General features: G+C 39.2%; 1 protein-coding gene across 5 annotated transcripts in view; it reads left to right on the plus strand.

The window, feature by feature from the left end:
• The window catches only part of ESR2 (estrogen receptor 2), a 101,101-nt gene that overhangs the window by 64,572 nt on the left and 23,936 nt on the right, over positions 1–12,593 (plus strand). For 3 of the 5 annotated variants that reach the window (XM_067028363.1, XM_067028364.1, XM_067028365.1), the window contains 2 exons: positions 4,666–4,965; positions 7,684–7,822. In XM_067028363.1, coding sequence (XP_066884464.1) covers positions 4,666–4,965; positions 7,684–7,822 — 439 coding nt within the window. Of the gene's footprint in view, positions 1–4,665; positions 4,966–7,683; positions 7,823–10,277; positions 10,353–12,593 lie in introns of all 5 variants that reach the window. The other 2 variants (XM_067028361.1, XM_059059071.2) reach the window with 1 other exon arrangement.

Below are 12,593 nucleotides of genomic sequence, written 5' to 3' on the forward strand. Positions count from 1 at the left end.
CTCTCTTGTGCCTGGATCCTCCCCTGTATGTTGGAGATAGTAATAGCACCTTTTCTCTAGGGTGGTTGTCAGGATGGGATAATCTATGTACAATAATACACAATGTCTGGCATACAGAAGCTTCCAGTAGATATTAGCTGTCACGATCATCATTTACCATTGTTGCTGTCGTCATCTTTTCGCTGGGGCACTTTCTAATACGGAGCACTCCTATTTGGTACTTTCTCATTAAGCTCACTCAGGCACACTGAGTGACTGCTTGGATTACGCTGTCAAAGCCGTAACACTAGAACGTCCTTGGTAGAAAAATGTGAGTTCTTTGTCAATGACTTTATTTTTTGACCTTCTCAATTTCATTTTATTCCAGTGTATAGAATACAACTTGATTTACCAGTTAAAACTAGGAATCTATCAATGGATTCTAGGGGCTTTATTTTATTGATCCTAACTTAGAACAGGGTCTAGTACATAGAACTTTGTTGGCGAAATTTGGTCATATAAATTTGAAGTGTGTGGAATCAAAACCTTTTACTTTGTATGGAAATCTGTTTTGTAAACTCCTTATCCTCATATACTCCACAAAAGAGAAATGTGTGATCAGAAAGATACTTTCTTTAACCATACATTTTGTCCCATTTTACCCTGGAGGTATAATCGACCTTTAGTAATATAATTATAATATTATATATAATGTAAATAATAATAGCACTTTATCTGATTACTAATAAAATGAATTATATTTTAGGCTTTTAATTCTTTTCATGAAAATTTTGATTCAGTTATCCCTAGATGAGTAGAGCCCTTCTACTGCAGTTAGCCAAGGATAAGGGAAATTCAGATAAATTTTCTTGGAAGCAAATAATTTAAATTTGCTCATACCTCCTAACTAATATTTCTTTGTATAAATGTGGACAATTGAATTTCGTGAACAAACACAATGGTGGGAGTATAGAAACTAGGCATTCTGATTTTAACTTTTAGATTTGTTTTTAGGGAAGATTCATATAAATGTTGTGCCCGTGCTAACAACATCTTGACTTATGTCTTTTTAAATTCCATCTTACATTTTTGTCTTTAACCAATGAATATTTAAAAATATTTTTGTGCTCATAGGACTTTGGAAGTTATATATATATATATATATATATATATATATATATATATATATATGTACCCTTTTTTTTTTTTTTTTTTTTTTTTTTTTTTTTTTTTTTTTGCGGTACATGGGCCTCTCACTGTTGTGGCCTCTCCCGTTGCAGAGCACAGCCCAACGCGCAGGCTCAGCGGCCATGGCTCACAGGCCCAGCCGCTCCGCGGCATGTGGGATCCTCCCGGACTGGGGCACGAACCCATTTCCCCTGCATCAGCAGGCGGACTCTCAACCACTGCGCCACCAGGGAAGCCCTGGAAGTTATATTTTTGTTACTGATTTCTATTTTTATTGTGGTCAGAGAATATGATCTATATGATATCAGTTTTAGTTAAAGTTTTATTAATGACTTGTCATGTGATAATTTTTGCAAATTCCATGAGTTTTTATAGCTCAAGCTTCTTAATTGTGCAGTTCAAATGTTCTGTATTCTTTTTCCCCCATCTATTTTGTTAGTTACTGAGCGAGATACATTAAAATATCCCATTATATTGATAATAGAGTATTTGTCAATTTCTCTTCTTTCAGTCACTTTTTGGTGTTTTGTTTGTAGGCTGTGTTTTCTTCTTGTTGTTTTGATGTATATGAGCTTAGAGTTATTTACCTTCCTTTTATAATCTACTTATGAGACCTTAATAATGATTTTTGCCTTAAAGTTTATTTTGTCTGATATTGATAGTAACTCCAATTTATTTGGTTAATTTTTGCCTGTTGTATCTTTTTCTATGGAAAAACTTTCAGTTTTTCTGCATGTTAGATGTATTCCTTATAACCAGTCTATGTCTAGATTAAAAAATATGTCTGATCTCAGAGTTGCTCTTAATTGATTAATTTAGTCTGTTTATGTTTATTGTGATTGTTAGTATTTGGGTTCATTTCTATCATCTTATTTTGTGCTTTAAAAAAAATTCATCACATATTTTCTACTTTTTTTCCTTTTTGGAGTTGATCATATTTTCCTGGTTTCTTTTTTCTCTTCTGCCAGTTTGGAAATCATACATTCTGTTTTAATTCTTTTAGTGACACTATTTCTATTTTTAGCGTGCATTCCTGATTAATTTTAGAATCAAGCCACTCTCTGTAATAGATATCTCTCTTCCTAAATAAAAATTTTTCGAATGTTCTAGTCAAAATTATTCCTCTCTTATCTTATATGTTATTGTCTGGTATTTTGGTTCTACCTTGTTTCTGTACCTCGAAAAATTATTGTTATTTTATTCAGTGTTTTTCAGATTTACTCATATTTACCAGTTTATTTTCTTACCACTGCTTCTTGACTTTCTTTGCTTCCTTCAGGTTCATTTTTCTCCATCCCAAAGAACACAGTATTTATTTCAAAGGGGCTGTGAGTGATATATGTTCCCAATCTTTTAAAACTGAAAATGCCTTTAATTTATCCTCACTCTTGAATGATAGGTTAGCTGGGAATATAATTCTGAGTTGAAAGCTTCTTTCTTTTTTTTTTTTTAAATTTATTTATTTTAAGTAATTTATTTTTGGATAGTTGGGTCTTTGTTGCTGTGCGCCGGCTTTCTCTAGTTGTGGCGAGCGGGGGCTACTCTTTGTTGCGGTGCCTGGGCTTCTCATTGTGGTGGCTTCTCTTGTTGTGGAACACAGGCTCTAGGCACATGGGCTTCAGTAGTTTTGGCTCACAGGCTCAGTAGTTGTGGCTCATGGGCTCTAGAGTGCAGGCCCAGTAGTTGTGGTGCACGGGCTTAGTTGCTCTGCGGCACGTGGGATCTTCCCGGACTAGGGCTTGAACCCTTGTCCCCTGCATTGGCAGGTGGATTCTTAACCACTGAGCCACCAGGGAAGCCTGAAAGCTTCTTTCTTAAAGACATTATCCCATTGTGTTCTGCTATATAAACTTACAGTAACTGAAACGTTTTGGTACCAGCACAGGAATAGAAAAATAGATCTATGAAAAAGAGTAGAAAATCTGGAAGAAGATACTTTTGTACACAATTATTTATTAAATGACAAGGCATTTTATAAAAATCAATGGGAAAACCTTATTTAATAAATGGTATGTGGAAAGTTGTACATCCATTTGGAAAATCATAACATGAAATATCAATATGACATAATAGAAACATAAAATTTCAAATAGGTTTGAACCACAAAAGTGTTTAAAAAAGATATTGGAGAATATTTGTGTAATCTTTATGTGAAACAAAAAGACAGATGTGACTATGAACTAAATCTTCTTATGGCTAGAAGACACCATGAGCAGAGTTAAAAGATATATTAACAACTAAGACAAATATTGAATACAACAAAAGTTATCATTCCTATATAAAGAGTCTTTGTAGGTAATTAAGGAGATAAAGAGCAAAAGAAGCCAATAGGCAATATACAAGTAAGAGAAAATTAAGGGCAAACATTTTAGTCAACCTTGCTAGTAATTGAAAAAATACAAAGTAAAATGAGATTGTTTAGTCACTTGCCAGATTAGCAAAGATTAAAAATGATTTTTAATGTCCAACGGTGTTATAAGAAAATAGGTAGCCCTTAAAGTATTATTTAGATTATAAATTTTAAAATAGTTTTGAAGGGCAATCTATCAATACGTATCAAAATTTTAAATTTTAATTTAAATGAGCAACTTGGTTCAGCAACTTCTTTCTGTTTATTATAAGGGAGTAATTGGATACAGGTACAAAGATGCATTTTCATTGTAATGTGTAATATAGTAGCAAAGAAACTGGAACCAACCTAGAGTTCCATCAACAGGGGACACTTTAAATAAGTGGTGCTATACTCATAGAACAGAATGCCATATAGATTTTTTAATTGTCATAAAATGATACATTTTTAATAAAAGAAAAGGGAGGTTATACAATTATATATATATGCACACATATATACATACATTATGTATGTCCTAAAGTTGTGTACAAAATATGGAAAAGTATAAAAGCATTAAGAGAAAACTGACTTTAAGCCAAAATTTGTGCTCGTCTATATTTTCCAGGTTTTTTCAATTACTTTATTGTTTGAAATAAACTTATTTGTGTTAAGTATGTAAAAAGAGTACACAGACACACATACACACACCCACACGCAAAAGAATTTAAGGATGTATTATTAAAAGTGCATTATTTGTATTCAGTTCCTAACTTTTCCTTATCTTCTTCCTGAAGAAGATTCCTAATTTCATGGTTTGGAAACTGAGGTATACCAGCACTCTTTAAAAGAGAAATGGATTTAGATTTAGAAATGGAATAGATGACCTTGAAATGGAAACCTAAAGTTCATTTGGGCTATTGTCCCTAAAAAGTCATTACTGATTTTGCCAGTACAGTCAGTCACAAATATAATAATCTTTAGTACGTGCCCCACAGGCTCCAGAAATAAAAGTCAGGCTCCTGTTCTAAGACACATTCTGTGAATAGACTCAGGTCTTCCCAGTGATATCATTGCTTCATTTTTACCCTGGTGACTTGGGGAACTTGACCTGCTGGGTTGGAGAAGAGATGGGAAAGCAGTGTGTTATCATCTGCTCTCTGCTTTAGGCTCCCGGAGAGAAAGGTGTGGGTACCGCGTAGTTCGAAGGCAGAGAAATTCTGATGAGCAGCTGCACTGCCTGAGCAAAGCCAAGAAAAATGGTGGACATGTGACCCGCGTGAAGGAGCTGCTGCTGAGTGCCCTGAGCCCAGAGCAGCTGGTGTTCACACTCCTCGAGGCCGAGCCGCCCCACGTGCTCGTGAGCCGCCCCAGCACACCCTTCACTGAGGCCTCCATGATGATGTCCCTGACGAAGCTGGCTGACAAGGAACTGGTACACATGATCGGCTGGGCCAAGAAAATTCCGGGTAGGGCTTTCTGGGTCTTAGCTTTAAATTTATTTGTGGAAAGGGCCGCCTCTGACATTTATGGGGCAAGAATACAAAATGGAGGTCCACATTGTGTCTTGGGTATTTAGCAGTTTGAGAGCTTGGTTTATAACCTTTAAATGAAATATGTTCTTTCTTCCTATTTTGACATGTATGCCTTCAACACGTCCTGGAAGGCCAGGTTCCAGTTTAGAATTCTTGAATTCCTCTGAGTTCTGTACCAGACGTGGCAGTGCAGAAAGAGTTGTAAATGGTGGACCCCTTCTCTTCCTGACTCTCTGCCTTCTTTTCCCACTCCTGGATCCATCCCACACCACCTTGCACACACTCCATTCTACCTGTCCACATCTCCTACAGACACACTATCCTGTTGGCCACATCTCATGCCTAGATCTGGTCTGGGACGATGGACCCAGGGAAGAGACCCACCCAGGCTCTGGAAGTGGATATGAGGCCATTTAGGCAGGAAATTCTAGGGTCCTGGGACCTGGAACATGGTCTAAAAGGAAGGGATCTTGGCTCCACCTTAACCCATCTCTTGTCTGTGGACTTCTCACCTTGGGAGGAGAGGTGGGGGTCAGTATGACCAGTATGAAAGTGAAACGTTTCTCAGATGCTAAATAGGAATTGTAAAATTTTGTTCCAATAGAGAAAGAATCAGCAGTATGTACATATATAAGGATAAATAGAGTAAATCAGCTGTAGAAGTAACATGAATCATCAATAAACCTGGAATGCTTTTTAACTTAATAGAGTTAAAAATGGGTTTGGTTATTCGTAAATTGTCATTTAGAACATTCATTTTCTATCCTATAATGTGTCCACTTTCCAAGACCGGTTTGTAACATATACTTCATTGTCACCATCTAATTATTATTTGAATTGGTATTTCTGTGAAAGAATGAATCAAGGATTCTAACATAGAATGACAGCAACCCACCATTCCCCTGGAAGGGCTTCTCCATGTTCAGCTATACATTTGTCTAAGAAATGAGGTCTCTCTCCAAGTTCTAAGCCACTAGGGACAATTTCCATGGCCTGGAGGTCAGCAACTGCATTAAGCACATTTTAAAGATTGAGAAGGGGGCATGAAACTGGGTGAAGAGCAGCTGGGTGTAAGAGCCTCAGGTAATAGTATCCATAGGGGTCATTTGTTTGCTTCTGAGCTTTCTGAGAATTTTCGGGTTTTCCACTTTGGTTTTGATAGTCTAGCATCTTGACCTTTGCCAGAATGCTGTTTTTTTCTCAGCTCTTCCCCATAGGAGACAATACTGACACAATTCCCTCTAGCTTTTGCTCTATGTGTATTCCAAGCGTAGTTTTCAAGATCCCACATGGAGAGTAGTGGTGAAATTAATTACTCCTGAGAGCTGTGCAGCTTCTTTGTGCCAAAACAAAACCAAACTTTTAAGCTGCATTAGTCCCTCTTCAAGCCTGGTATTTTGGAAAATTTACAGAAAGCTTAGGCATAGTCTGAAGCTGTGGGATTTTTTTCGCCCTTTCTCAGCTAATATAGTCATTGTCTAAACCAAAAAAAAAAAAATTGGAATATCACCTAGCCTTGGTTTTGCTGAATATCTACCAGTATGAAAAGCTTGATCTCCTTTGGGTAGGCTTATTGTCTATAACTGTGGGCGAAATTGAAACGTGTACACTTATCAGGAACCGGAACTGAGTGTAGGATGTGGCTTTGGAAAGGATTTATCCATCCTTCCATTCATTACTCTATTAAATTCTCCTTTGTGCAGATTTGTGTTATAATTGTTCAAAGATTTGAACCATGTGTGTTCTCTGTGCCATAGTTTCCTCATCTGTGAAGTGAGGATGTTGAGAGATCCTAGCTGTAGGAAATTCTCAGAGATAGGCCTTGTTGCCCCCATTTTTCCTGTAAGAAAACAAAGACTTAATAGGAGATTAAGTAACTAGCTGGGATGAGGCCAAGCAGGGTTCTAAGCAGGATGCATTGCACTCCAAGGCCATTTGTTTATATTTACTATATTTATATTATACTGCCACCTCTTCTTATGGTGGCTTATGGAGGAAGCACCGGTGATCTCTGCTTCTGAAGTGCTCACCTCCCTTAGGGTCCTGTTTCAGTTGTTACCTATCCTCTTCAGCGTAGAGTAGCTTAGAGACAGCACACCTACTCAGAAGAATGATTCTAACGCTAGATGGGAAATGTTAAGCAATTGAAGAAACTCTTTCAGCTAGAGCTGTGACTTCCTGCAGGGGTTGGCCCTGCTCTCTCTGCAAGCCTCCCATCCACCACCCCCACTATCCCATCCCCCCACTCCTCCTGGGCCCAGTCATGATCTGGGCCAGATTGGCAGCCCCTCACTGGCAGCTGAGCTCTGTCTATCTCAGTAGTGCAGAGGGATTATTAGGATATAACCAACAAAGGTCAGTGCCAACTTTCTGTTCTTCCCTAGCATGTCTGGGGAGCTGTATAAGTCCAGGTGACAGTCCTTTAGAAATTCTGAATGAGGGGTTTGAGACTAGAAAAGAGTGAGTACTCACTCTGAGTTCAAGATTTTCTCACTTGTCAGCATTTAGCAATGTCTTTAAAATATTGACTTTTCCCCCCTGTATGCTTTGTGTTTTCTTAGCTTTTCAAAACTTGCTCTTCTTCTGTTTTTATGGAACAGGGGGAGCTGAGGAGGAGGGTGGGGTGTGCTCACGGCCTCTTGCTTTCCCCAGGCTTCGTGGAGCTCAGCCTGTACGACCAAGTGCGGCTCTTGGAGAGCTGCTGGTTGGAGGTGCTCATGGTGGGGCTGATGTGGCGCTCCATTGACCACCCCGGCAAGCTCATCTTTGCTCCAGACCTCGTTCTGGACAGGTGAGAAAAAAATACTTTGTGTTTCTTCTCCGACTGGTTTGAGTGAGGCGCTGAGTGAAGTGGGAACAAAGTCCTGGGTTCTGCAATTAAAACCTTACTCCTGGGAGGGCAGGTAAGAGGAGGATAATGTCATGAGTTCCTTCACTGGGTCAAGAACCCAAGAAGGACGGTATGGGCACAATGGTGAAGTGTCCTGAGACTCATTCTTACCTATTCTTTCAGTGTGGCAGCATTCACTGGCCAGACCACAACAGGGGCCTGCGTCCTGCAGGGTATGTGGCCACTAAGGGTACACGACAACTTAGATTTTTCTGCACTAAAAAAACTCCATTTTCAGGTTACAATTTTAAGCTGTCCTGCTGTTTTTTCCACTGGTAGGGACATCTCCAGCTATTTGGACAGGTGATGAAATTCTTACAAATCTACCAAGTTTATTTTAACATGATTTAACTCATTCTAACTGCATGTACCATATAGCATTTTTGGCAATAGTCATGGAAGGAATGGTTATTAAAACCAGATGAAAGTTAATGGAAACTGGGGAATGATAGTGTTAATGTGATAACTTGGTTGCATTTAATTTTCTTTTAAAGATGGTGCAGAAAAGGAACCAATTTTTAATTGACTTAGGTGAGCTGTTCGTGGAGGGAAAGCTGGAATGTACAACACTCAGGCTTTTTAGGAGAAAAGTAGAATGCTTTCTTGGGGTAAATTTGAACAGTTTGAAAATCTCCATGGAAATTGATTTCCACATTCCTTATATTGAAAAAAGTGCTAGTGTTGAATATTCAGTCACATTTGACTCTGTGCACAAAGAAGGATGCCTAGTGTTATGAATGGAAAGGATCTGCCCCTTGGCATTGCCTCTTTAGATCATCAGAAGATCCCCATGCACACCTTACTCAGATGAAAAGTAATAGCCCGGGGAATTAGCACCCATTCTGTCCATTGTCATGGATGACAGCATTGACAAAGAACACTGTTCTAAGTAACAGAGGCGTGTTGGTGGAGAACAGGGCCATGGGGAAGAGCTGGAGTGTGGACTGTGGCTCCAGGAGGAGCAAGCCCACAGGGAGGTTCTGGAAGGCCAGACCCTTCAGTAGCAATCAAAATAGCTAACTTATTGGCTTCCAGGCACCATCTTAAGCACTGATATGTGTTAAGTCATTTCATCTTCACAACAGCCCTTCAGCCCTTGATGGGTAAGCACCATATTATCCCTGTCCTTCAGATATGGAAACAGGAGGTAGGTAACTTACCCGCAGTTAGCAAGTGATGGAGCTGGGCACAGGGGCTGGCTGTGAAGTTCACACTCTTACCTACAACAGTACATGCCTCCCAGCGGGATAGAGAACTGGAAAAGGAAAGAGGAGGAGGCCAAAAGGCAAAGTAACTTTCTACTTTATTCTTTTATCTTCGAACAACTCTGTTTTACTCTCTGTGCACCTCAGAAACCTGCTCCTCCATCTCTCATCTCAGGGTACCATGTTGCAAGGCAGGCTGCAAGGCCAAGCACCCAGCCAAGGCATCAGTCTCATTCATTCATTCAGTCACTCATTATATTCCACTTGGCATTTAAATAAAGGCACACACACACACAAATATACACATAAAATTCCCTAGAGGTTAGTGCTAGGAAGAAGTTCTATCCTTTGGTGAACCAATACATTTGCAGACTTTGGGACTGGGTTATTTTATTTTTTGTCTTGATTTCTAAATTGATGCCACATTTAGTGTTTATTTTCAGTGACTGTTTCGTTCCTGGTTTTTAGTACAACTAACTAACCTCTTTGTGCGGATTAACTCCTGTGTGTATATAAATTACTGTAAATTGACACCAATCCCAGATAAATTTTAGGCTTACCTGTTGGTTAAGTAATAGAAGAAAAAAAAAGTAATTTTTCTTTTATGTTATTTTAATAGACTCACATTACTTTATAAATATTTGGATGTCTTATTTTTTACAACGTAGAAATTGAGTATATTTGAGGATAAAAGAGGAGTTCTTGGGAATTGTAAATGCATTCACATTGAACAGGCATTTTTTTGGAGTGCCTATTAGTGGTTATTTTTTGTTGCAGTCCCTACTTGATTTGAGCACTCTGTAAAGTATAGAATTTCAAGTCCAAGACTCTTAGTGCATCTATTATACAGATAAATACATTTTAATGTAATGGGTATGTTTCTGGAGGAGTTGCTTATTCAAAAATGTTCAAAATGTGACTTATTCCAAAAGTCAGGGATCATGCACCATAAAAGTGTTCTATTGTGAATCTTTTTTGCAACGTGAATAAATAATTTTCACACTACTTGAAAATAATTGTCTTTTGGTAGATTGTCCTGTCAGAGTTCCTTTAAGTGGTGGTATGACCATGTAAGCAGTGAATACAATTAAATTAGCCTATTTATTTGTGGAGACTGAGACTATAATTTGTTTCCCTTTATTCTTGTTGAGGCTTCTGCAGCGAGAAAACTTGAACCTACTGAGGATGAGAGGAAAATCCGGGTATCTCAGCTTATTTCTAACAAGGTAGTTCTTTTAGTAATCACTAGAATCCCAATTCATGTGAAGATCTACCACAGAATCTGAACTTCTACTTGCTCAACAAATCATATATGCTAAGACATTTTGTGTCCTTAGCATCAATAGGAAACTGTCAAATGTTATTAAAAAGTCAGAGGAAGTGGATGTTGATGGAGTTCTGTGGACTCACAAGTGTAAATGTACTGAGTTTGCATACACCTCAGGTATTTGTATATTGAATTTTCTTCAAGAGACTGACAGAATTTTCGCTTCTGAATTTGTATTTCCCTTTTGTACTCAGATCATTTCACCTGAGTCCAATATTTAAGTCCTTCCCATGTGCTAAGCTCTCCCAACCCTGTTGCCACCCACACAAAGATAGACAAACTGGTCCATTAGCCACATGTGTGCTGCCAGCAGATATGTATATGTCAGTACAAAACAGTGAACCCCAAAGGGAAGCCCACTCTTTCAACACGTTGTCCTTGGTATCAAACAGAATATTTTTCTTTTATAAAGGGAGTGGTTATCAAATATAAGATAGTCCACATGGAACTACTACTTTTATTTTTATTTAGCACTGGTTTATGGGGAAATGGAGTGTAAAAGTAAATTTCCATGAGTAGTTTGGTTTGATTGATATATTGTTGCAGTATTTTAACATCCAACTCGTATACCCACTAGGTTGAATTCAGATCTTTTAAACCTGTCCTAATTTCTTGCTCGTAATTCAGTGTCAATCATAGTTACTTACAGAATAAATGAAATAGGTCTCGTTGATTGTACAGTCCTTCCTCACTCTGTTCTGTATAACTCATTTTAAAGTAGAACTCTATTAGGGTGTCCTTTATAAGATATTGTACCTTATTGCCCCTTTATTTCTCATTTATTTTCTAGAAATGTATTTGTTTTCTACAGCCTGTGAAGTGAATAAAAATATTCTAACCTTGCCACCCCTTGAATGAGATGGTTGGCTCTCACACCTGCTGGAGAAAGCAATCAGACCTAGCTCTTTACAACTGGTTGAGAAATTCACTTTTTCCATGCAGTACATATGTTCTGATTACTTTGAGCTGCAGCATTTATCAAGGCCTAAGATACCCTACAATATAAACTCTACCTCCATTAAAAAAAAAAAAATTAGTTATTTATTTTGGCTGCACCGGGTCTTAGTTGCAGTATGCGGACTCTTAGTTGTGGCATGCGGGATCTAGTTCCCCTGACCAGGGATGGAATCCGGGCCCCCTGTCTTACCCACTGGACCACCAGGGAAGTCCCTCTACCTCCATTTTTGAAATATGAATTTACATTTTAAATGGTATGTATTTCGATGAGGAAATGGTGCCAACTTCAGTATTTAGAGACGTGTTTTTAGGCACAGGTGGCAGCTTCTGCAAAATAGGATTGATTTCAAATGAGTCCCCTTATCATACTACTTGGGGAGGTGTGTGTGTGTGCGTGCCTGTGTGTGTATGCACACGTGTGCCCGTGACCCCACCTCTGAGTCTCACAAAAGAGTAAAGAGCCAGGGCTTCCCTGGTGGCGCAGTGGTTGAGAGTCCGCCTGCCGATGCAGGGGACACGGGTTCGTGCCCCGGTCCGGGAAGATCCCACATGCCGCGGAGCGGCTGGGCCCGTGAGCCATGGCCGCTGAGCCTGCGCGTGCGGAGCCTGTGCTCCGCAACGGGAGAGGCCACAACAGTGAGAGGCCCGTGTACCGCAAAAAAAAAAAAAAAAAAAAAAAGTAAACAGCCAGACTATTAAATTGTCAATGCAGGACTTGTTGGATTTTTTGTTTTTGCCCCCAGAGATACTTTAAAACTAGCTTTTCTCAGTATCAGATGTCCTTAAACCCACCAATTACAGTTTCTAATAATTAATTGTCCTAGGCCAAGTGATTTGATGATTGGCTTGAGGGGCATTCAAGTGAATAAGTATTTCTTGTGCCTCTGCTATGTGCAGGGCATGCATGTCCTTACTGGACGCTAGCAGCAGGCTGCCTGGGAAAGCCCAGAGCAGGGGAGGTGGGCGGATGGCATATGGAGGGCTGGGGTTTTCCTATAGATTTTGGCACCCTTTGCCCAGGGCTCTGATTCTCCAAGGTGGCCTTTCCCTTAGGAGCGACTTCTAGGGGCCACTGACATTTTATCACTTAACCTGTGTGCTTTCAGAAAGTCTAAACTGGTTTCCAAACTTACCGTGCTTGTTTGCCAGTGTGTGCAGTTTGCATACTTGTAGCTTTGTGTAG

The sequence above is a fragment of the Kogia breviceps genome, chromosome 3 (assembly GCF_026419965.1).
Source record: "Kogia breviceps isolate mKogBre1 chromosome 3, mKogBre1 haplotype 1, whole genome shotgun sequence".
In the NCBI taxonomy this organism is placed as follows: domain Eukaryota; kingdom Metazoa; phylum Chordata; class Mammalia; order Artiodactyla; family Physeteridae; genus Kogia; species Kogia breviceps.